We start from the raw sequence: 23,538 nt of genomic DNA, 5'->3' as shown, positions 1-23,538 counted from the left end.
ATCAAGTATTTTTTACCATTGACCCTCAGGAATATCTCAAACTTACAATGAACGTTCATTGAACTTATTTATGATCGACAGCTAAAAAGTCATTCATTTGCATGACTGGATGATAATCCACCAACAGATAGAATTTACACAATATTTACCTAAAAACTTTGGGTAAAGTCACCTTCACCCTAAAGAAAAATCCCTTGGTAATGGACTTTCGTGTTCTCACAAAAAAAAAAAAGTTATAATTTGGCACAATTTTTCTTTCGCGGGCAAACCTTTTGTAAAGGTATAGTTCAGTCTGTGCAATCAGCCCTTCCCATTTGTGAACAATATACTGGGGAAATCCACCGTCCTTCACTGTTGTCATTGCACTACAACCCCATCGTGATTTAGTATGAGGATATCGCGTAGTGAAGAACTGTTTACAAGCATCGCCCAAACCATTGATTCTCCCCCCAAAACCTTTCCCTGCCTTCTTTTTTCTTTTCCTAGCTCTCAGCATGCGGTTTTCTTGCCACTTGAGGAAGACTGGCCGATTGTGAAAGAAAAAGGAACGGGAGAGGAGGGGGCTTCATGAGGGGCGCGAGCGGTACAGAGGGGGAAACGGCTAGCGCGACCAGCTTCGAAAAGTCAAAGTTAAAATTTACATACATTGCTCTGTACGTCGAAAAACTACAGACATTCTAAAGAAAATTATGTAAGATCAGTTTCATTTCTTTGCTGTAGAAGAACAGTAGAAGCTTTCTTGTTGTTTAAAATGTTGATTTAAGTTATTACATATAATTGGCGAGCAAGTGAATTTTACGAAATTGAGATAAGGAAAACTACGTAATAAATAATGTATTTAAAAAAAGGCTTAACGACATAACAAATTTCATATTTGATCTTTAACTCAGTAAAATTTAAATGCCACACACTTGACTGTTCGAGCACAGAAGGTCGACGCAAGAACCTATTTTTTAGGTATCGTCACCAGCGGTGATACGGGCTCTTAAGTGTTTGTTGTTGTTCCAATGGCACTCAGGGCCACCGTTCGGGAACGGAAGGTATTAAGTGGTATTTTTCATATCTAAGTAACCGGAATCAACCTGTAAAACTGTCTCCTACTTTATTATCTTATATATATATACACTATCTGGCCATTCGTCACCGGACACCTGGAACGAGTACTTTAATCCGGTTTCAGGCGTCCGTCAGTATCGTGTGGGGCCACCTTTCGCAGCAAGTACAGCCGCAACCCTCTGAGGAAGACTGTCCACCAAATTGCGATAGGTTTCGACGGGAATCCTGCTCCATTCCTCTTGCAAAGCGGCGAACAACTCTTTAGTGTTTTTTGGGCGGTGTGGCCTGGCTCTCAACCGGCGCTCCAACTCGTCCCAAAGATGCTCAATCGTGTTGAGATCAGGACTTTGGGCGGGCCAATCAAGTTTTTGCACACCCATATCCTCGAACCACGTGTTGATCACACCTGCCGTATGACATGGGGCATTGTCGTGCTGAAACAGATAAGGACCACTACCGAATTGTGCCCACAATGTCGGTAGCGCAGAATTGTCCAGGATCGTTTGGTATGCATCTGCATTCATGTTTCCACGCACTAACACAAGAGGACCAAGACCATACCAGGAGAAGCACGACCACACCATGATGCCACCTGATGGGGTGTCCGGTGACGAATGGCCAGATAGTGTATATATATATATATATTTCCTCTGGTATGCCAAAAGAATCTAGGTTCCCTAGGTTCCCTATTCTTTACGATTTATATTGCAGACCTACTCTCAGTTGTCAAATACTATAACGTACATTCCTATGCTGATTACACCCAACTAACTGAATCATTCCATCCAACAGAAATTGCCATAAGCACTGAATACATAAGTAATGATTTTGTAGGTCCATTCCCGATTAGCCTTACTGTGCATAAAGTGGACTTAAAACACCAAATCAATCAGACTTAAAACACCAAATCAATCAATCAATCATAAGTAATGATTTTAGTGCAATAAAAACATGGTGTGATGCAAATACCCTTAAAATTAATGCTAATAAATCATGTTATTGGAACTCGAAATGCTATTAGCACGGTCGAGCTCACCACCACAATTACAATAAATTATGATGTCCAGTGGCGAAGCGTGACATTTTTACGTAGTCATAGCAAGACTTGCCAAACGTCAGAGTCAATCTTTCAACCGCCCGACCCTGTGGCCGAGTGGTTAGCACATCGCGCTGCGACGCCAAGGGTCCCGGGTTCGAATCCCGGTCGGGCTTGGTTGTTTGTGAATGTCCATTCATCAATTTCATCATTTCATCACTCATCCCCATCTTCGCAAATTAGCCAAGAGGCACAAAACGCGAAGTAAAATAAACTAAATCAATCAATCAATCAATCTTTCAACCGTGGAGGTGGAGGGGGGGATTTCTACATTGATAATGATGATAACATGTTCGTACAGATGTGTGAAGTAGAGATGGCCAAATTAATTTTCTTCTACGTTGTATATGATTGTAAAATAAGGAAGACTAAACTTTCTTAAATTCTCCCTGAAAAATGGAAAAATTGTTAAACGTCTCTCTCCGAAATCCGGGTAGTAAAATTTCCGAATCGAGATTTTGTTGACCATCCCTGGTGTGAAAGTAAGATATGTTAGGGAAAAGGTTCTGTCTAAGTAATAGTATGTCTGTCACCTCGAGTACAAAAATGTTGATCAGTCTTGTCATTCGTAAGCATAGTAAACACAAAACAACATTGAAGTACTTTGTGTTTTGTAAAGTAAGAACATTATTTTCAGAAAACGATATTTAAACCTCAGGATCAAAACAAAGAAAAACATTGAAAAGGAGAAATACTGTGAAGGAAATACAATGGATCCAGAACTGCTCCCCCCCCCCATCTCTTTCGTGCACTAACCGTGGGGAAATTTATGCTTTTGCTTACTTATGACGTCACTGAAAGCCTGCCGTGTTTGTAAACAAGGGGGCTGAAGAAAGGCCTCTTATGACCAGACCTTCAAGAGCAGGGGAAAAACTGTCGAAGGACCTTGGATTCGCAGACCTGCTGCGATGAGTTGGCTCGCCTGACGCCATTGCACTCAACAGGAAACGTAGCGGGACGGTTGGACACGGGTTTAGAACTGGGCTCTCCTGTCGAGTCGCTAAACTTAGCGAATCTCTTGCGTATTTCTAGCTGTTTCATGGCGTCGTGTGACTAATTTCGCTCAAATATGCGAGTATTCTGTTTTTTTTTACTTCTCTAAAATATTTAAAAAGCAATTTTTATTATTATTTTGCGTTGTCATCGCCGCATCTCCCGATGACCGTGATGATGTCATACCTAGAGCTCAAGTAGTTAAAAGTCTAGGACTAGTATTTGAACTAGTCTGTTATGAGATGAGCATATTAGCCGTCAAATCAATAAATCATTTGAAACACTTAGGTTCTTGTTTAAATTTAACAAACTATTATCTTCAGAAATAAAGCCGCGATTAGTTGAAACATTTATATATCCATTTCTCTACTATTGTGACGTAGTGTACTCTGGTAGATTAAATAAAACTTTGGAAGTAAAAATTCAAAAATGTCAAAATGTGTGCATGCGGTTCATATTTCGTATCCCGAGGCGTGAACATATTTTACCTTCCATAAATGATAAGAATATCCTGAATATGCACCGTAGGCGACTACTCCATACATATTGCCTTATACATAAAATTATTACATCTGGCAAGCCGACATATCTGGCAGATATGTTGATCCCTCGCACCAGTGTGCACAGCCACCACACAAACGATTCCAAATTTAACCTTCCACACTGCAACACACAGGCATGTCAGTCGTCCTTTTCATATTTAGCTGCAAAAATATGGAATGCTCTACCTAACAGCATGTCGAGTATACCTAAAATAGAATCTTTCCAAAATGAAGTAAAGAAATTTTTATTAGCAGAACAGAGATTGTGTTCAAATACTATTATGTAACTGATACGTTTATGTTATGTATTTTGTCCATATCTTCTTCTTAAATTTTATTTTACTTTTATTTTTTTGTTGTCTTTTCACCATTTCTTGTATCATTTTATTCATGTAACATTTATTATAATTAATTGATCAATAGCAGTATTTTGTAGTTAAATCGTATATTTTGTTTTGTACGTACATATATTATAAGAAATGTAAATTTGAATGTACTCCATGACATGGGTTAGGTGGCAGAACAGTCTTAGGTTGAACCTCGCCCACTCAAATAATGATTTTTAAAGAATTTAATGAACGTCCCTGTGTGAGCCATACCCGCGAGGCCCTTATATTTTGAATAGTGAAAATATATACGTACATCTTTCTTTCCTTGTAAAATTATACACCCAAACCTCATCCCCTCCCCCTCCGCCCCCATCCTCAACTCACATTTCAACCATCGACTAAGTTTGGCAGTCTGTAGAGAGCATCAATGTAACGAGTGCACTCACGGCCCCCGAAATGACGTGTCAATCATACCCCGGCACGGGGCCAAACGTCGTTACGTGTACGGGAGACCGGTCGTGACTCACGGTCCAGTTATCAAGTTCGGTACTGAGACGGTCGTTTATTGTCATACTATTGCGAGGCGGAGATTAATACCTTGAAATGTTACACTGTTTTGTTTACCTTTGATATGTAGATTCGAACATTCATAAAACACTAATAGCATAATATCTGGTACCTGAAAAACGTCAAATAACAACACTGACGAACGGTAAAAGAGTGAATATATATTGTAACAACAAAGAAATATTGCAATCAACAACTGTTTACAAAGCCTCCTCAAACGCTCACTCATTCACTCTCTCTCTCTTTCACACACATGAGGTATTTTTACATGTGAAGTATGGATACAAATCATGGATCTCATTAACATATCCTTCCTTTTAATTTTTAAACCTTTCTGTGAATTTAGGGCATTTGTCTGCCAGCTCCTGTGCTCTTTTAAATTAACTTAAGTGCCAGCCCTCGGAAAGCGGTTAACTAAGACAATGGGTCGGCGTGGTTAAATCTTTCGTTCGACTGAACGTTTGCACCCAGTCGTAAGCACGACTTTATACAAGTTTCTCGGACGGGGGTATTACGCACAAGCCTCTCTCGTCCAATGAGCACAACTACACAATTACATAGGGATGCAAAAACTTAATTGGCTCCAGCTGCCGGAATACACAAATCAAACGTCGGCGCGAGCAAAAATTACCTTGAAAACCACTATGCAACAAATAATACTATTTCACGCACACGACCTTGCAATAAAAACAACTACGCTTTCCACAATTAAAAAGGACTCATCAGTCAACTGTTGACAAATTAAATGGCGCGACGGGGCGGTCGGTTACACAAAAATGGAGCACACTTTGACAATTTATACTAAATATTAAAGAAATGAAATGGAGCTTCTAACCCTGAATGCAGACAATTAAATTAGAACATCTGAACATGAAATAACCCTTTTTTATAACAATACCAAAACAATTTTTAGACGCGGAAGTTAGGTTTGGGTTTTCCTGAGTAACTTTGCAAATAAGTGAGACGTCGGCGTTAACTGTACGGTGTTGATAATAACGACGCACGTTTACATGTACATGAGACCCTCTGAAGTATACTGTACCAGACTCTGCTACATGGCGTGGTCCTTCATCTCTCCTGGACGCGGGACTTGCACACGGTTCCTTTGTGGCGAAATTGTCCTCCGAGGTCGATCGCGACGAAGAATAATTGCGACGATATGGTGTACTTGCACCTCCTCAGAACTTCGGGCGTTCCTCTTGTCACTAGCGTCGGGTGTACGTGGTCACGCGTCGGTTCGGAATCTCTCTGGTGACGGGCTTCGATTCGGCGTCGTCTGGAAGCGTCGTTCTGGAGTCGTCCTTCAATCTCTCCCTCTGGCTTCGATCGGCGTCGTTCTGGAGTCGTCCTTCAATCTCTCTCTCTGAAGACGTCCTTCGGGCTTTGGTTGGGACGTCGATCTGACGGCGTCCTTCGGGCTTTGGTTGGGACGTCGATCTGACAGCGTCCTTCGGGCTTTGGGCAGTGTTTGGTTTCGGCGTCGTCTGACTGGCTTCGGCGTCGTTGCAGGCGTCAGGGAAGCGACGCCCCCCTTCTCTATCTTCTTTAGCCCTCCATCCTTATGTAGTCCACTCTTGGCAAAAACAAATCACCGCGTAATCTTCACCAAAATAAGGCGCACACGGGTAACTCCCTATCCGCAAGTCGCTCACAGTACGTAAGGAAACGAAGTTCACGGACACAAAGCAATGATCACGCGAGAGTGTAGCGCGGAGATGCTCTCTCTGTGAAATCCGGGTGAAAACTGTGTTTGGGATGGTAGCACCGCCTATATATAAGAGATTCGAATTCTTCCGTTGAACAGGACGCTCTAGTGGCTTGGCTTCGCTTTCTCAGGGGATGGAAATGACCTCTCTCCATTGTCTTGAAACGCGGTCAAGTGCGCGTCGTCGATCCTTGCAGGCTTGAGCTCCAGCTGATCTCTCTGGTCATCCGTGAACATGGGTTCGAACGCCCGCTGCGACTCGAGCCCGGTAGCGGCGAAAATAATCTTTCCTTATCTCCGCGTTGGTGCAAATATGTCATGTTCTAGGCGGCGGCTGTCACTCAAGAAAAACTCGTCCCCAACTCCCGACGTCTGGCTCGGATACAAGTTTATTCACAAAATAAATCAAACCTCACACTTTCATGTTTGTGCATAAAATGAATCAATATATATAAAAAATAATTTATATCGAACTGCGTTTCACATGTCACTAGATACCGTGACATCAAGACAAACCATTTTACTTAAGGCGAAGAGGGACAATTACGCACCAGTTGTGCATTTATTTCAATATCGTCGGATTGGGCACTGCTATTTAAAAAAGGGTTTAGTATGCAAGAGAATATGAATTTCTCTCCATGTTGCAAGTGGAAACTATTTTTCAAGTTGATTAGTAAGCTCGACACGATGTTTGAAAAATATGATTAATAAGTATTTACAGAATCCCATGTATTCCTTATGGGAAATCAACTTCAACTTCAAGTTACGGCTAATCAAATGAGGGTTTCGACTTTTCCTTCTATTATGACATAGTTCAACAAGTCTTTTTCCGTCCATGTACATTTCTACGTCATTGGATGTTTGATATTCCCGAGAGAACGAATAGAATAATGGTCCCATAAACCTAATGCATTTCTCCTTGCCTCCTACGGCCATCCTGGCAGTGTTGCCAAACCTGATGTGCATAAGACAGCTAAATTTCACCATTAATAGAGCTAAAGATGACTTTCAAGGAGCTAGATGAACGAAGGCTGCATAAAGTGCCTCCAAGGGTAATTTTAGGTGTCAGAGAGGTGGGGGCTCTGCTATTACCGTTAGCTTTAAAGTGATGGCAATTTATTCTTACTTTTCACCTCCTAGATTTGGCGGCATCACCCATCTCAATAATCCAATGATGCTCATATGAAATCGAAAATAAAGGATTCCCGGATAACAATATTGTCATCTTCATCTTATGCACGGCGCAATATATAAAAATGGCTGGGGAGGTAAGAGTGGGTGGGTGACGCAGTCAATGTAACTATCATGTCACTTGCAAAATGTACATTCATGGCAAAAGTTGGTCTTTATGGGCCGGAGCAAGTGGTGGCATAATAGTGGGGCAGAGGGCGGGATCCACAGTTCACAGCCAAACGAGTGCACGGAATATTCAGATGTGGCTCCAAAAGAGCGATGTTGGTAACAAGACCCGTAGGTCTTTCTCGCTGGGTCAGCTGCCGATCACTGTTGCCAACTTCGCTCTTTTGGAGCCACATCTGGCTCTTTCGTGCACTCGTTTGGCTGTGAACTGTGGGACGCGCCCTCTGCCCCACTATGATGCCACCACTGGCTCCGGCTCATAAAGACCAACTTTTGCCATGAATATACATTTTGCAAGTGACATGATAGTTACATTGGCTGAGTCACCCACCCACTCTTACCTCCCAGCTACTTTTATATAGCGCCGTGGCTAAGGTGAAGATGACAATATTGTTATTTGGGAATCCTTTATTTTCGATTTCATATGAGCATCAGTGGATTATTGAGATGGGTGATGCCGCTAAATCTAGGAGGTGAAAATTAAGAATAAATTGCCATCACTTTAAAGCTAACGATAATAGCAGCGCCCCCACCTCTCTGACACCTAAAATTACCCTTACACTTTATGCGGCCCTCGTTAATCTAGCTCCTTGAAAGTCATATTTAGTTCTATTAATGGTGAAATTTAGCTCTTTAATGCACATCAGGCTTGGCAACACTGCCAGGAGGGCCGTAGTAGGCAAGGAGAAATTTTATTCGTTCTTTCGGGAATATCAAACATCAAATGACGTAGAGGAGTACATGGACGGAAAGGGACACGTTGAACTTTGTCATAGTAGTAGGACAAGTCTAAACTCCCATTTGATTAGCCGTAACTTGAAGTTGCAGTTGATTTCCCATAAGGAATACATGGGATTCTGTAAATACTTATTAATCATATTTTTCAAACATCGTGTCAACTTACTAATCAACTGAAAAACAGTTTGAACTTGCAACATGGAGAGAAATTCATACTATCTTGCGTACTAATACCTTTTTTAAATAGCAGTGCCCAATCCGACGATATTGAAATAAATACACAACTGGTGCTTAATTGTCGGCACCAACAGCCCTCCAGAAACATTTGTTCTTCTGTAGTTTTCGAAGCGGAAATTTCTGGTGCAGGGATACTTCGTCGAGTGTGGCGATATAAGTTGGAAGGGGAGGGGGCGTGATTATACGTATCAACATTGAGACAATGCACTAGGGGGAATGCTTAGTCAAGTTATTCTAGCTGGCGGGTGCTTTATAAAATGTGTTTAACTAAAGAGGCCATCATCCCGCTGCCTTTCACCCTCTACACTTCGGGATCATGCTAGCAGACAGGATGAAACCCCCGAGATTATATCCATTTCGCTTAATTCAAGCATTGTTGCTTACCGTCATAGGCGTAACTTGGCATGGGCAAAGGGGCGGAGGCCAAATCTCCACGATTATTAAAATGTATACATAGGTTTCGGAATGTTAAACCTTTTATATATTTAGAAACCTGAGGTTCATGTTCGATTCCCAAGTTACGCTGCTGCTTATCGTTAAATTAAAAACTTGTTAAGTTTTATTCAAAGATATTTTTATCCTGTTCGCAGCGTACTAAAGAAATTTGTCGTCTTCCGACAGGAAAACTGCTAGTACCGTAGTAAGCATGAATGTGATGATGCATGGGCGCAACCGCAAGCATACAGGACAAAAAAAAGCTATTTTTGAGGGCTGAAGTCGAAATGAAACGTCAAGGAAAGTTATTCGTATTGACGTCCTCTGGAACCTGTGACAGTTTGTCTGTGGTCCACTTGTTATTGAGCGTCCCTTTAATGCCACTTTTGGCTAATCGCGACGATGAGGATGAATGACAAGATGAAATTGATGAATTGACACTCGCAAAGAACACCCATGCCCAGGTCGAGATTCGACCCCGGGAACCCTGGTATTGTAGCGCGCTGTATTAACCACTCCGCCACGGATGTCGGCCACTCTGTATATCTAGATATCCATATAATTACTATAGAAATGTGTGTGTGTGTGTGTTACGCAGTCTTCACGCATTGGTATTGTAAAATATGAACATTGCGTATGGTTTATGAAAATAACATGGAGAGAAATTCATTTAGAAAACATGTAGAATACAATAAAGGCAAAAATCGTATAGTTTACCTTTTATATTTTCAATCTCTCGCCTTTTGTGTATCAAAGTCTTCAATCAAGTTATCGATGTCAAATTTTGACAAGTGGCGACTGTGGTGAGTGAGACATGTTGGTTCTCAAATCACGGCTCGCCCGCCCGTTAAGAAAATTCTCAAAGCATTCCACAGTACGATAATTTTCACCCCCACCCACTGTATTTTATCCATGTTGATCAATGTAAACATCACCCAACTTTCCCAAAACTGGTGTTTCATATCAGGGGGCACTCTTGTCTCAAATACGTCTTGATTGATTTCAAACGACAGAAGCCCCTTTCGCCATTTGCCACTTTTATCGGCGATGTTAGAAGTTTTTTTTAACGTGAACTGAAAATGAAATACTTTGATGGAAGCCGCACGCACTACTGCTACAAATGATAATGATTTATTTGACTTGAAACTAGTTGGCTCTCTGGCATAGTGGTAATATTTTTATTTATCTATTAATTGAAATTTCCGGTACAGCAGAAGGCATTTTAAACCGGAAAGAGACAGCAGTAAAACAGTAGACCAGTATTTAAAAAACACAAAAAATAGGATAAAATAAACAAGCCAAAACAGTACCAAGGTAAACAGATCACTTTTACAAAAACATTACTCATGGACATTTTTTTCTATGTTGCTGATAAAAGATAAATATGAACTGAATATATGTACTTGGTTTGATATGATGTTGAACTGATTCGTTATCCTATGGAATAATGAACGTTGTGTGAGGAGTTGCAGTGTGGAAAGTTTCCGTGCTCCGTGTTTTATGTCTAGGCACTCTTGAGGGAGAGTTCGGAGAGGGCGAAGTTGCATCTTAAGTTTCTAATTATGATCTTTTATAGCAATTTCATATCTGCAACGTATCTACTAGTTTCTGGAGTATTAATGTGCAGATTTACAAGCTGATCTCTCTTAGGCAGGTAAATGTCCCTTCTCTTAGGAGGGGTTTTGAGGAATAAAAATAAAAGTATCTCCAGATCTTTATTTCGATTTCAGCTGCAGAATATCGACTCAAGACAAGTTTCCCAGTCACGGTCAATCCTCTTCTTTTCATATTTTCTCAATTTACCAGATCGTAAAACCCAAATGCGGGAGTCCAAACACGTGCACCCTAAATGTCTCGGCTCAGCACAAAGAATCTCGTTATAGTTCCTGTACTCTCTCGGGAAATCGGTCGAGGGTTGTGGTCACAAACAAGAATTTCAACTGCGTTCGATAGGACACAGCAGGCTTGCACCTTGCAGCCCACGTTTGAGAATTATGTTTCCTTTTCTCTACACTCCGTGCGCTTATTTAAATTGATTTCTATCGCTAAAATAGATTTTTTTCTTTTCTTTCTTCTATTCTAAAGGGATCGCGTTTGCCCAAGAAATGAATGCGAATAAAATATTCAATAATATTATATAAATATTTCGGAAGCGCGAGGCCCCTCAAAGCGGGAGGCCCTGTGCGGTGGCACGTGTCGCACACCCCTAACGGTGGCCCTGATGGCACTGATTGGATTCTACACAATATCACATTCACAATTATGACGGAACAACTTCATTAGTCTCTTTCTTAGTTGTCTGTCTGTAGGTCCACAAAATACTCTTCTTCTATTGAAGGCTTCTCTTACCATTGCTATTCTTACTTCGACTTTCTGACTTCAGCTCATGCAACTGCTTATGATACATCCCAGGTATCCGTCAAGTTATTCAGAACTTTGGCCTCGAAATATCAAGTTAATTTTCCTTGATTTCTTCCCAATAACAGTTGCCTTTATCTTGTTCATTTATTTTCATCCCGAACTGTTCACAGTGAACATTAAGCCTTCTAACATACTATTCACCAACCTTTCGTCTTCTGACATGGCTATATCGTCTGCTGATCTTACACATTTTATTCTTCCTTCTATTATTACCCCCCCCCCTTTCTTCTGGAAGTGTCTCCTACTCTCACTATAACTTTTTGTTTTGTACACAGATTGCTCAAGTCTCTCCTCTGTTTCCAATGTACACAAATTATTTTCATTATCTCTGTAAGTTTCATACAATTCACTCTGTCAGATGCTTTCTCCAGACACAGAAATACTACAAATACTTTCTTGCCTTTCTGTAGGTATCTTTCCACATTCTTTCCCATTTTCTTTGCAAAGTCCCTTGGACGTCCGCAGGATTTTTTCCAGGGAGGGCCAAGCAAGGTAATTGTTCTCTAGGGGACAAAGGAGGCTTAGTTTCCCCAAAAAACACTATTTCAGTCTGAAATTATCATGTTTCTTCAACGAATTTATAATAATTAATACAAATTACTGTGACAAATGAAATTATGTGTGAAATATATAATTTGTAGGTGGGCATTCATTTTCCAGGGGGTCACGCTCCCCCCCCCCCTTTCCGGACGTCCATGCAAAGTTCACACAGTTTGCTTCATGATATATCAAATTATACCTTTCCCTTTTTCTAGTTCCTCAATTTCTTCAAGTTTCTGCTTCAAACCTTTTTCTTTTACCTTGTCAGTTTTTCATCATAGCTGATTATTTAGTTTCCTGTAGTTTTGTCATCCTTCTTCAGTGTTTACACTCTTCCATTTTCTTCTTTCCTCCATCTTCTCCACGATATTGGCTGTGACCCATGGTTTCTTAGTATACTCTTCTGTTCTCTATACCTTATTGTCATAGAAGTGGACACACTCTCTGATTAGGAAGGGGGGATTATTGGCGGATTTAGTGGGAGGGGAACTGTGCCACTTGCATATCCCAAAATGGAAGACTAGTATTTTAAAAATCCATTTTCACACAGTGAAAGAATCCAACATACATTAATCGAGATTTACTAGTCACTTAAATAATTCCACACCAGAAATCAAAACCAGAACTTCTTGGTTACAAGGCAATAAGGTTAAAAGATGAACACAAAGATAGAGATCAATATTTCCTATCTACGGCACTTTCACCTGATGAAATGAATTCTCAATCATTCTGTAATCATTGCTAATACAAATAATTTAGAACTACTGTTACTTCACAAAAATCTACTAATGTTATCACTTAATTAATCAAGGGTTTTGTATTCATTTCGTGTTGGATGTTAAGATTCCACTTTGAATTCCTGTCCCAATTAGTTTATCTGACTACAAATTGACCTTAAAACAAGCCTTTGTAATTCAGGTGGGAGAAGAAAAACTACATTCCATCTCCCTAAACAAATTCTAAATAAAATTCAGGCTGCTCTTAAACAAAAAATTTCTCAAGACACTCATTTGCAAATTGAGTGTACTTACATTTACGAATATTGAATAGCATATGAAACACTCTTGGTCTAACATTGGAATAGACTTCTGCAGTCTTACGAAAATATCATATCCTACAATGTTGGTCTTCATTTAGTTGATACAAGAGTTTTAAACACCTCCACTTTACCATTGGCAGATATACTGTAATTACATAAGAAATAAAATGCCTCCTTGAAACCTTCATCAGCATGAAAATTATTAATAATCTGTTTTTAAGGATGTAATATTGTTCATTAACAGAGATAAATATAAAGTGCTCCCATGAAGGCGTATAGGGGATGTGGGGTTAACGCCACACACTTTCTTGATCCGGTCGTGAGTGGGGGTGATGTGATCAGCACCACGCCCCTGACCGCCTTTACCCCCCAGGGTTTCCCCCAGGTACCCATGTTATTCGACGCTGGGTGGGCGCCGGAGCCGCTTCCTACGTTAGAAAAGTTCCCGGATTTGAACCGGCCGGGGATCGAACCCGGGACCTTTAGCATGGTAGTCAGACGCGTTACCGACTGAGCCACCGCGGCCACTAAGATAAATATATCTACATAAAATTATCTAAATGAGAATATTAGGTGGGGCAACTCTCTCTCCTTCCCCCTGCACGTGCACGCCCATGCCTTCTGTTTCTTCTGCTGCTTTCTGTAGACAGCGTTCTTTATACCATCTTAGGTTACACCAGAGGTAATTGGGTCACTGTCAGTCCCATAGCCAGAAATTTATTTCGGAGGGGGCTCATTCCTTATCAGCAGCTGCCCTAATGGCGAAAAATTGGGGGCGGGGTAGAAGAACTGAAGGTGAATTTCTCAATATATTACAACTTATACAAGCTATGTTTAATCCTGCTAAAGAAGTAAACTGAACTACTACTGTACACTATTTAAATTAGATATTTGAAAGATTTGGGAGGCAGGGGTGCCCACAGGGGGGGACTATGGCGCAGACTGCAGGGGATTTTTTCCCCTTCAAATAACATAAAATTCAACATTTATATATTTTTCTAAAATATATCTAAAAAATTTACACCTTAAATGTACCATATTTAATCCATTAGATGAAGAAAAGAAAGTATTTAAGGGCAGGGGTGCTCACAGGTGGGATACGTGGACCCCCGTTGTTTGCACCCAATTTGGGGTGGGGGGATTTTTAAGATGGAAATTTGATGTGAACAATATAGCATTGAGCACAAGTTACCATTGCTGCTCTATAAATAGCAATTTGTAGACTTCCAAGGGAATTGTAAAGGGTAATACGTATTATCGGGAGGGGAGGAGGTGGAAGGAAATATCCAACTCTTACATACTGACACGTGGATTCTGGGGGGATTGAGAATTAAATGTTGGGGGGGGGGGGGCAATATCCAGCTCTTGAATATCAGTGATAAATCTTAGATTATTATATATTATATTAGATTATAGAGGGTATTTCAGTTAGGGGGATTCAGCGCTAAATTGAAGGGGTACCCAATTCTTGTACATTACTATTGTCTAGACTGTTGCGAAAATTCTGGTGACTGAGAATTTTTTGTTTTGTTTGGGGGAGACAACATCCACTCTTCAACATAAACAGTAAGTCTAAAATTGATACGGAAATTTTGGTGGGAGGGTTGAGTACTAAATTTAAGAGTTAAATAAAGTGTAAATACGTATTAGATTGTAAATGGATTTCTGTAGTAGCGGAGAGTTCGAATATTGTATTTAGGGGGGGGGGGTTATATTTAGAGATATGGTATCCACACGTTTTTGGCACCGAACGTGCAAAAAGAGAAGCTGGAAAAGAGTAAATGTCGTGGAGTCATAAGCCCATTAAATTAATATTGTTGAAAGACTTCAAAGAAATGGATGTAAAATTTTCCTTGCTCGCTTCGCTCGCAGTGTTGGCTTACGAAAACACGTGTTTCGCATTTTACTAAAGTTTCATACTATAGCTGCATTACATAACACCTCTTCTTAAAATATAATGCTTATAGTGTTGGTATTCTGCTTAATTTAAAGCAGGTGCATCATTTGGATGATGTCAGAGGCGAAGATATAGTACAAGCAATGCAAGCACTGCTTGCATAATTCGAATATCATTTAATGTACTTAATGTTCTAACCGTATTTAGTTTCCATCGCACTCGATTTCGCGAAAAAATGCGGCCGCAAACTCCCCCAGCAGCTCTGTAGCAAGCACCAGCCTCAATGCTTGCAGCCGTTCTGCGGGAAAATAAGGCCTCCGAAGGAGTCACATGGCGAAGCGTGAAATTTTGGTGGAACCCGTCCACAAAGCTTCTACAAAAAGCTGTGCTTTCCGAGCTTGCGTGATTCCCGAAAATAGCCGAGTTCAACCGAAAGCAGAAGGATTCATCTATGGGTACGTTGCCAGCAAAAAACTAGTAACGAATATTTGTCTTCATGAACACGTAAACAAGATCGCAAATATAATAATAATTGTTAGTCATAAAATAACTAAAAGAAGTTATTATCACTGTTCTAAATTCCATATATATCATATTATATTACAAATTATTTTAGATTTCGCGAAATATAAAACGCGTAAAAAAAGTTGACATTGGGAGTTGGGGCAGTGGAATTTCTGCACCCCCGTGAAGAGTTTTCTCAGGGAGGGAGGGAAGATTGGACGGACCTTGGTCCCGCACCCTGCTTCCTGGTCGGTCCAGCTCAAATTACGCCAGAAGTGATGACCACTACCAGTGTTTGCAACTGCCAAATTATTTACGCAGTAATTCAAGTGAGCTCTTTCACAAATTTTACAATCAATAAATTGACTGCTTTTGAATAAAACTTGGGGTGAAAATAAAGCTATCTGAGAAAGAACTATCTACTGATATTTGTACATGGCATAGAAGTAAATCGTATACATTCTGCATTTTATGAGCACAAGAATATGTTTTAATGATTGATTGATTGATTTGTTGTTTTAAGTCCACTTTATGCACAGTAAGGCTAATCGGGACTGGACCTACAGTTTAAAATGGGATCTGAAACACTTGTGCCTCCACCGGGTATCGAACCCAGAACCCCTTGATTACAAGGCGACGACACTACCACTGCGCCATCGGGGAGGCCCGAATATGTTTTAAGTTCTATTATTATGACGCAAGTGGTGTTCCCAGGGTCTTTTTACGGTCCACATTTTGTCATCTTTTCCTTCCTTTGACGTTTTTTCTTAGATATACTGGGCCAAAAGGGGGTTATGTCTACCATCCACCCCCCCCCCTTTCACCCCGGGCACGCCATTGAATGACACTTTATTACTTAAATATTAATGTACATACTCGTTCTGCTGAAATGATTCTGATTCCTCCGCGTAATTTTTATCTCCAAACTGATATATCTTTCCTTTGTGACGGATAAAATTAAGGAAATAGGTTGGTATCACTTTCTGTCGTTTCAGAGATTTTCAATTTGATCTTGTGTGGATGCTTGTATTTGCAGTTGTGGAAAGCGCGTGGGATAGTGTGAGTGTTTGTTGCTTCGTGTTTTGTGCTGTGAATTTATCGGAATGAACGCGTATTTAGGAACGGTTGATGTGAAGTGCGGGTGTATTATTGAGCAATTGAAAATTGCTTCGTTTAGCTCGAGAGAGATAAGTGTTAAAATGAAAATCGTGGAAGGGGGTCGACCAACACCAAGAGTTTGAAATTTATTGTGGTGAGTACATCGTCTATGCATGTGTTTCTTTGCTTTGAAATGATTTTTTTATTGTTTGTGTTTAACTTTTTATTTAGTGTTTAAGTTACTCCAATGCGGTTTTAGGGTGCCCAAAAATACTAAATTACATCATGCAGCGTAAAATAAACAAATGATTCCCATTTTTTTTTATCTAAATCGGTTTGGTCACCGTTTGACCATATTAAATAATAATGAACAAATAAAGGTACTAATAAGTAAGAAATTCCGTCTCCCTTTAGTCGTATGCGGAAAGTTCGCATATGCAAAACGTTTAATATCATATGAATAACGTTACCTGGATTTTTTTAAAAAAGTAAATGTGACGTTTGCGGATCATATGGTTTATTTTTAGTACAGTCACTTTATTACGATATTTTGACAAATCCAGCGACTGGGTAAATGAGGCTATAAACCTTGAATCTTTCCCCTCGGCATGTCGTTGTACTACATGTTTTGTTGTACTGAAACATTGCTTGCCTCCTTCGTAAGACTACGCTTCGCTACTGGATGATGTACTTCTATTAGCAGTATTATTATAGTATTGATTCCTTGTATGCTGTAATAATTGTACTAAGTGTACTTCATACAGTAACACCTTGCACGTTACCCAATAAAACAGAAAAATAAAAATAAATAATATCAAATCCCTTTGCATTTCTAACATCTTGTCGCAGGACAATTTTACTTTAATAAGTGACATTTGCACTGAAGATAGAATCCACGTAATTATTGCTATGAATTACTAAAATAATGATATTTACCCCAAGCAGAGGGGGCGAGTTCTTTGAAGGATTAACCGTATTAAATTCTCGCCATTAGCTTAGGAATTTCTAGCTAAGGTTCTGTAATGTCTTGTGAAACAATTACGAAATCGGTCACACGGCTGCAGCATGTTATTTGGTTTGTCCAGGTTGAATTTTCTATCTTGAAGTTGTGTAACAATTTCTGTTAAATACTCAAATTGTGGGTTTTATAAATCTCATAAATCTTATTCTCCATTCACAAACACTGTTTTAATGCATTTTATATAATTTAACTTATTACACTTAACGAATCAATGTGCTAGCTTTCCGTTATTTCGAAAACTGAACTATTAAAAATATATGGAAATTTAACATGGTGTTGTATTCAAATAAACATCAATTACGTATTATTTATTTGTCCAATCTATTTGGGGGGATTATGATGAACGATTTTGGGGAGGTAATGCATCCAGGGTATTGCGGTGATGTTCCATTGATTGATTGATTTGGTTTATTTTACTTCGCTTTTATGCCACTTTTGGCTAATTTGCGAAGATTGAGATGAGAGATGATATGATGCGATTGAAGAATGGACACTCAAACATTCATGCCTAGGCCGGGATTCGAACCCGGGGCCCCTGACGTAGCACGATGCGCTAACAACTCCGCCACGGGGGCCGGCGGGTAATGTTCGACCTTCGACTAAAGGTTATTAAAAGTAGGTTGCGTTCCAGTTTGGGGGATTCATTATTGTCAAGTTTGCTTCTTTTGTGTAGTGAGTGACATTCATGCACAAATTTCAAATTATGAAATAATAGAAAAATTCGCTGTCTTGTAAATAAACATTAATTTTAAAACAGCACAAATCTTCAACTTCTGATATTATTTTTCAATGAGCAATCAAAAAACAAAGCAAAAAGAGTAATATGGCTTACCATTCACGTGATACTCTGAAAGCTTATGTCGTCATAAAAATGAACTGTGTAAGCTGTGGTTCAATAAATACGATTAATTGGTTTCTTTCTACAGAATATTAAGTTTTTCGTTCTTACTAGGAAAGAAATTGGACATTTTGTTCATTACATCTTTTAATGAATGAGCATAAGAAATAAATAGTAGGAAGTCAATACGTGTCTTTACTTAAATTCATATAATTTTAATTACCTATTGTATTTCCAAATATGCAGCATATTTTCTCTTAACAGAACTCGCACATTGTTATTTCATATAAATTTAAGCAGTTTAAAAATGATAATGCATTTTATAACGTTAAATATGTTATGAGTTATCTTTATATCCATACCATGTAGTTTGATGTGGCAATTCATATATCCCCTGATTAATGGTAAACCTTGCTCATACTAGAAGCAAAACAGATCATTGAGTCTCCACTTTGCACGTAATAGTGGCATGTTAGATAAAGAAAGGGAATAACTCAGGATGGGGAGTGTCAATTGAAGTGTTCATTAAAACTTTTAAAAAAATGTCCTAATTAAATACTTTATGGGGATTATGACATGAATTCGGGGGGAGGGGGGTGCTTAGTTGGCTTTTGGAGGGTGGGTCATTGGCTTTTTCTGGGGATTGCGCCATTGGACTTGGGGGGGATGGGCATCCCTGTTGGGAGGGGCTTCAGCCCCCTGAGCCCTCCCTCTGGCTACGTGCCTGGTCACAGTGGAATTCAGGTTTTGAACTTATGTGCTTATAACTGGCAGCTGAAATGGAAAGTATTCGTTCCAGTTTCAACATTATGTTGCCACCTGCCGAGAGAAATGGAACAAGCTCAGGAAGGCCATCAGTTGAGGTTGGTCTGCCTTGTTGGTGACTTCTCTAACAGCTTGTGAAAAAACAGCCAGTGTACGTTTTATGCTATGTTCAAACTTAAGCTTATTAATGCACTTTTTATAGTAATATTTGAAGTACAATTAATTTTTATCTTTATATACTTATGTGCACATAAGTAAATCGGACTATTGTAGTTATCTGTCTCTTTTGTATTGAATCAGTGTGTAATGACTGCATTTGTTGTAATTTGGGGTAATTCGGGCCTCTCTTACTGGGATATTTTGGATCATTCATTTTGTTCACTACAGAATTAATTTCTTAATATTTTTTGTCCTAAATATCCACGAGAACTGTAGAGTTTTCTGCTTTGGTCAAAATCAACACATACACTACAGTTCTTGGTGGACAAGTAATATACTAATGTACTACGAAAAATATGAAGAAATTAATTCTGTAGTGGCAAGAAGAATTAACCCAACTTATCCTACTAAAACAGATCGGAATTATCCCAAATTACAGGAAATCTCAGCGAGAAAGTCACTACATTAAAATATATACCGGGGGATATCGAGTCATTTTTTCAAAACAATTGTTTATCTTGGTGAAGTTATATTTTCTTGTACAAACAAGTACAACCAAATATACAGGTTGAGTCAAAAGTCCCTGACCAGCCCTTATAAAATGAAAGGGAGTGTAGATTGCAGCAAGTCATGGCAGTAATATGTCAGGCCTAGGGTGAAACATTTTGGTGCATGTCATGACAACGTCCGCCATCTTGGATCCAACTTCATTTCTTTAAATGGGAAGAGGGGCATGTGGGGTATAGTTTTGGGCTAGAATTTTACCAGGAATTCAGTGGTGAAGTCAGATTTATGGAAACTTTAATGATAAGGAAATTATGGGCATATGAAAGTTACACAATGAAAGTTACTCAATGTGTTCAATATGCTGTCCTTCTTGTGATATGCACATGTTGAGACGGTTCTACCATGTTCTGTGGACACGAAGCAATATCTCAGGCGTGATTTGTGCACAGGCATCCAGTATCCGTTGCTCCAAGTTATCATATCCCGAACCTTTTCGGCATACACGATGGACTTGACATCACCCCACTGGTAAAAATCGAGTTATGCAAATCTGGTGATCGCGGAGGCCATTCGACTGGCCCACGTCGACCAATCCATCGACCAGGGAACTGGAGGTCCAGATAGTGACGAAAATGTCGCCCAACGGGTTCTCGGAGGACCAATACCTCATGTTCTGTTTATTCACTTCCCCATTCACATAAAAATTTGCTTCATCAGAATGCAGAATATTCAGTGCAAAGTGTGGGTCCTGCCGAATTTGCTCCTCAGGCCATTCACAAAACTGTATTCTGCGATCCGGGTCGTCCTCAGAGAGATGGTGCTGCAGCTGCAGCTTGTACGGGTGCCACTTAAACATCTTTAACACCCTGCAAATGGAACTCTGACTGACACCACATTGCACAGAAATTCGACGTGTGCTGCGCTGCGGAGACTTGGCAAACGCTAGCACTGCCGTAGCTGTTCCTTCGTCAGTGGCAGTTCGGGGCCTACTAGATCGTGGCCTGTCCTGGACTGTACCGCTCTCTTCGAACCTGGTCAGCAATTGGGACACTGTAACGTGCGACCCTGGGTTCCGTTCGTTGAAATCACGAGCTACAGCACGGGCACTTCTGCCCCCCCCCCTCCCCTCCAGCTTGATGATCTGGATTCGTTCGGCGTTAGTCAATGGCATGGTTCAACACCTGCAAATGATACGTAATTATCACTTTCATATGCCCATAACTTCCTTATCATTAAAGTTTCCATAAATCTGACTTCACCACTGAATTCCTGGTGAAATTCTAGCCCAAAACTATACTTCACATGCCTCCCCCTTCCCATTTAAGGAAATGGAGTTGAATCCAAGATGGCGACGATTTCATGACATGCACCAAAAAGTTTCACCCTAGGCCTAACATATTACTACCATGACCAATCTACACTCCCTTTCAGTTTATAAGCGATGGCCAGGGACTTTTAACTCACCCTGTACATATAGTCAATACAGACAGACTTTGAAGCATTTCTGTGACTTTTTTTTAGATGCCACGCACATATATTAAAAAAACCACACATGGTTCTTGGTCAGCAGTTGCTATGGAAGAGGCTGTTCAGTCTGTGAAGGAGGGAAAGTATTCCTTAAGAAAAGCAGCAAACATTTTTGGTGTACCGTTTACTTCACTTCAGCGAAGAACGTCTGCTTCTGAGGCTTCTCCGGTGTTGGAGGTAGGATGTAATCCAGTGTACCCCCTGATGTAGAACGAGAACTAGTAACAAAGGCTGATATATTTATTCACGAGACGTTTTGGCTTGACTCCAAAAAAAAAAAAAAAAATGTCTAAATTAAATACGCATATCCTACCAATATGTATCAGTTTGTGGAATACAGCACAATTTCAACACTAAAAATGAAATAGAAGGAATGTAGGTTTGATGAATTTTGCCTTTGGAACCAAACTAGGAATATGCAGCTGCTCCTTAGGTGGTTGATTGATTTAGTTCGCTCCTTAGGTGGCGAAGTTGCGCAACCACCACATATTTCTGGACTAGCATAGATAATTTTAAACTTATTTTGTAGATAATAATACGGTCGTAGCAATCGTAATAATCATAGTTACGTAAAGGGAATTTCTTCCCTAGCATCTGTTGTTTTATTTAATTTAGGAGCTGATTGATTAACATAGCCAGATGTGGATTACCCTCTGACGTGACCAATGTTGCCAGTACACCTCGTAATTACGAAAACACCTCCATTTTATGAATGTCATAATTAACCCCTTAAATCATCCTGTTAATGGATAAAAGTTTGTCCTTCTTTCAACATTTCTATAAATACCCACAAAGACATCGATACGCATTGAAAATTATTGCAAGCGACTCCATAGCTCTCTCTTATCCATGTTTTTCTTTAATCACCCATGACAATCATGGATGCTCTTATCTTTTATTTTTCCATTATTTCTCCAATCTTTGTACGAACACTGGCACATTTTTCTTTCGTTACAATCTCAGTACTACAATCTTGTCATCCACGTAACGCACTGATGTCATCTTATTTTTCACACGTGGTCCTATTGTACGCAACTCTTTTGCGTTTTCCATTGTTCAATCCTACCTCACTTCTATACTCCCACAATATCTACTTTATTTCTTCTCATTTCCCCTTTCAAGTTTTCCAACTTTCCCGCCTGTAAGAGTATCCTGACAAATTATCGAAGTGGAAATTCCGAAGTGGGGGGAGGGGAGCTTAGCTTAGTTTGGGAGAAATGGGAGGGATGCTTGTATGTATCAACACTGAGAGTGCAGTCGGTGGAAAGATGCTTATACAAATTATCTTAGCTGGGGGTATGTTTAATGAAAATTTTCTTCATGGACAGATAGCATCTCCCCCATACTTCGAGCACTGGACCTGACATTTGAAAATGTGAGTTTTGGCTGTTGGGTCTCTCATCTGTGACGAGTCTTCATTGTCTGTTGTAGACTGAAATATCTTATTTTACATCTTTATAACAAAAGATTTATGTGATGTACATCCAGCGATTGTTTCAAAACACTGTCTCTAAACCTGGTTTTATCAATATAATGGTGTACCATAAGGATCTCCATTGGGCCCTCTTCTGTTTATTTTATACTTAAATGATGTAGAAGACAATGTTAAGTACTCAAAATACCTTTTCTCGTATCCTGATGATTTTAAGCTGTATGCAGACATCAATCATGTATATGACATTATAAACTACAAATAGATGTGTACATTATTAAGTAGTGTTTAGATGATAATCAACTCTCAAGCAACTTATCTAAATCAGTTGCAATCATGGGCCTAACTTGGAAGGGGAAGAATCGAACTTGGAGCTTAACTTCCTGGGTCAGAATCCAAAGATTTTCATTCCATCCCCCCCCCCCTCCCCCCGCCCTGGCGAGTTATGCCTGTGGTTGCACTGACCTTCTCACGCAAGAAACAGTACTCTCGTTACACATACAACATAGATAATATAAACTTAAATCATGTAGAAAATAATAAGGATCTTGGAGTAATTCTTGCAGGATCCAAAGAATAGGAAAATGAGAGGCTGGGTCATAAATGTCAAAGGGTGAACAACGTTCAGCAGCAGTGGTCAAAGTTGGGGAATGTTGGGTGATGTCCCCCAGTTAAGAAAATTATCTTAAATCACCCTCTACAGTATTTGCATAGGTATCCTTCCCACCCATTG

The 23,538-nt window shown here is 39.8% G+C and overlaps 1 protein-coding gene across 1 annotated transcript in view; it reads left to right on the top strand.

Annotated features, from left to right (window-relative positions):
- Nucleotides 1–23,538, top strand: part of LOC146002215 (uncharacterized) — a 148,388-nt gene that overhangs the window by 74,086 nt on the left and 50,764 nt on the right. The window contains exon 4 of the mRNA XM_083139935.1: nt 21,368–21,550. Within this exon, the coding sequence (XP_082996061.1) occupies nt 21,368–21,550 (183 nt within the window). The remainder of the gene's footprint in view (nt 1–21,367; nt 21,551–23,538) is intronic.

Source organism: Lepisma saccharinum, chromosome 1, assembly GCF_977018435.1.
Source record: "Lepisma saccharinum chromosome 1, izLepSacc3.1, whole genome shotgun sequence".
Lineage (NCBI taxonomy): Eukaryota > Metazoa > Arthropoda > Insecta > Zygentoma > Lepismatidae > Lepisma > Lepisma saccharinum.
Note: the sequence above shows the minus strand (reverse complement) of the source record. Positions and strands in the feature narration are given on the sequence as shown.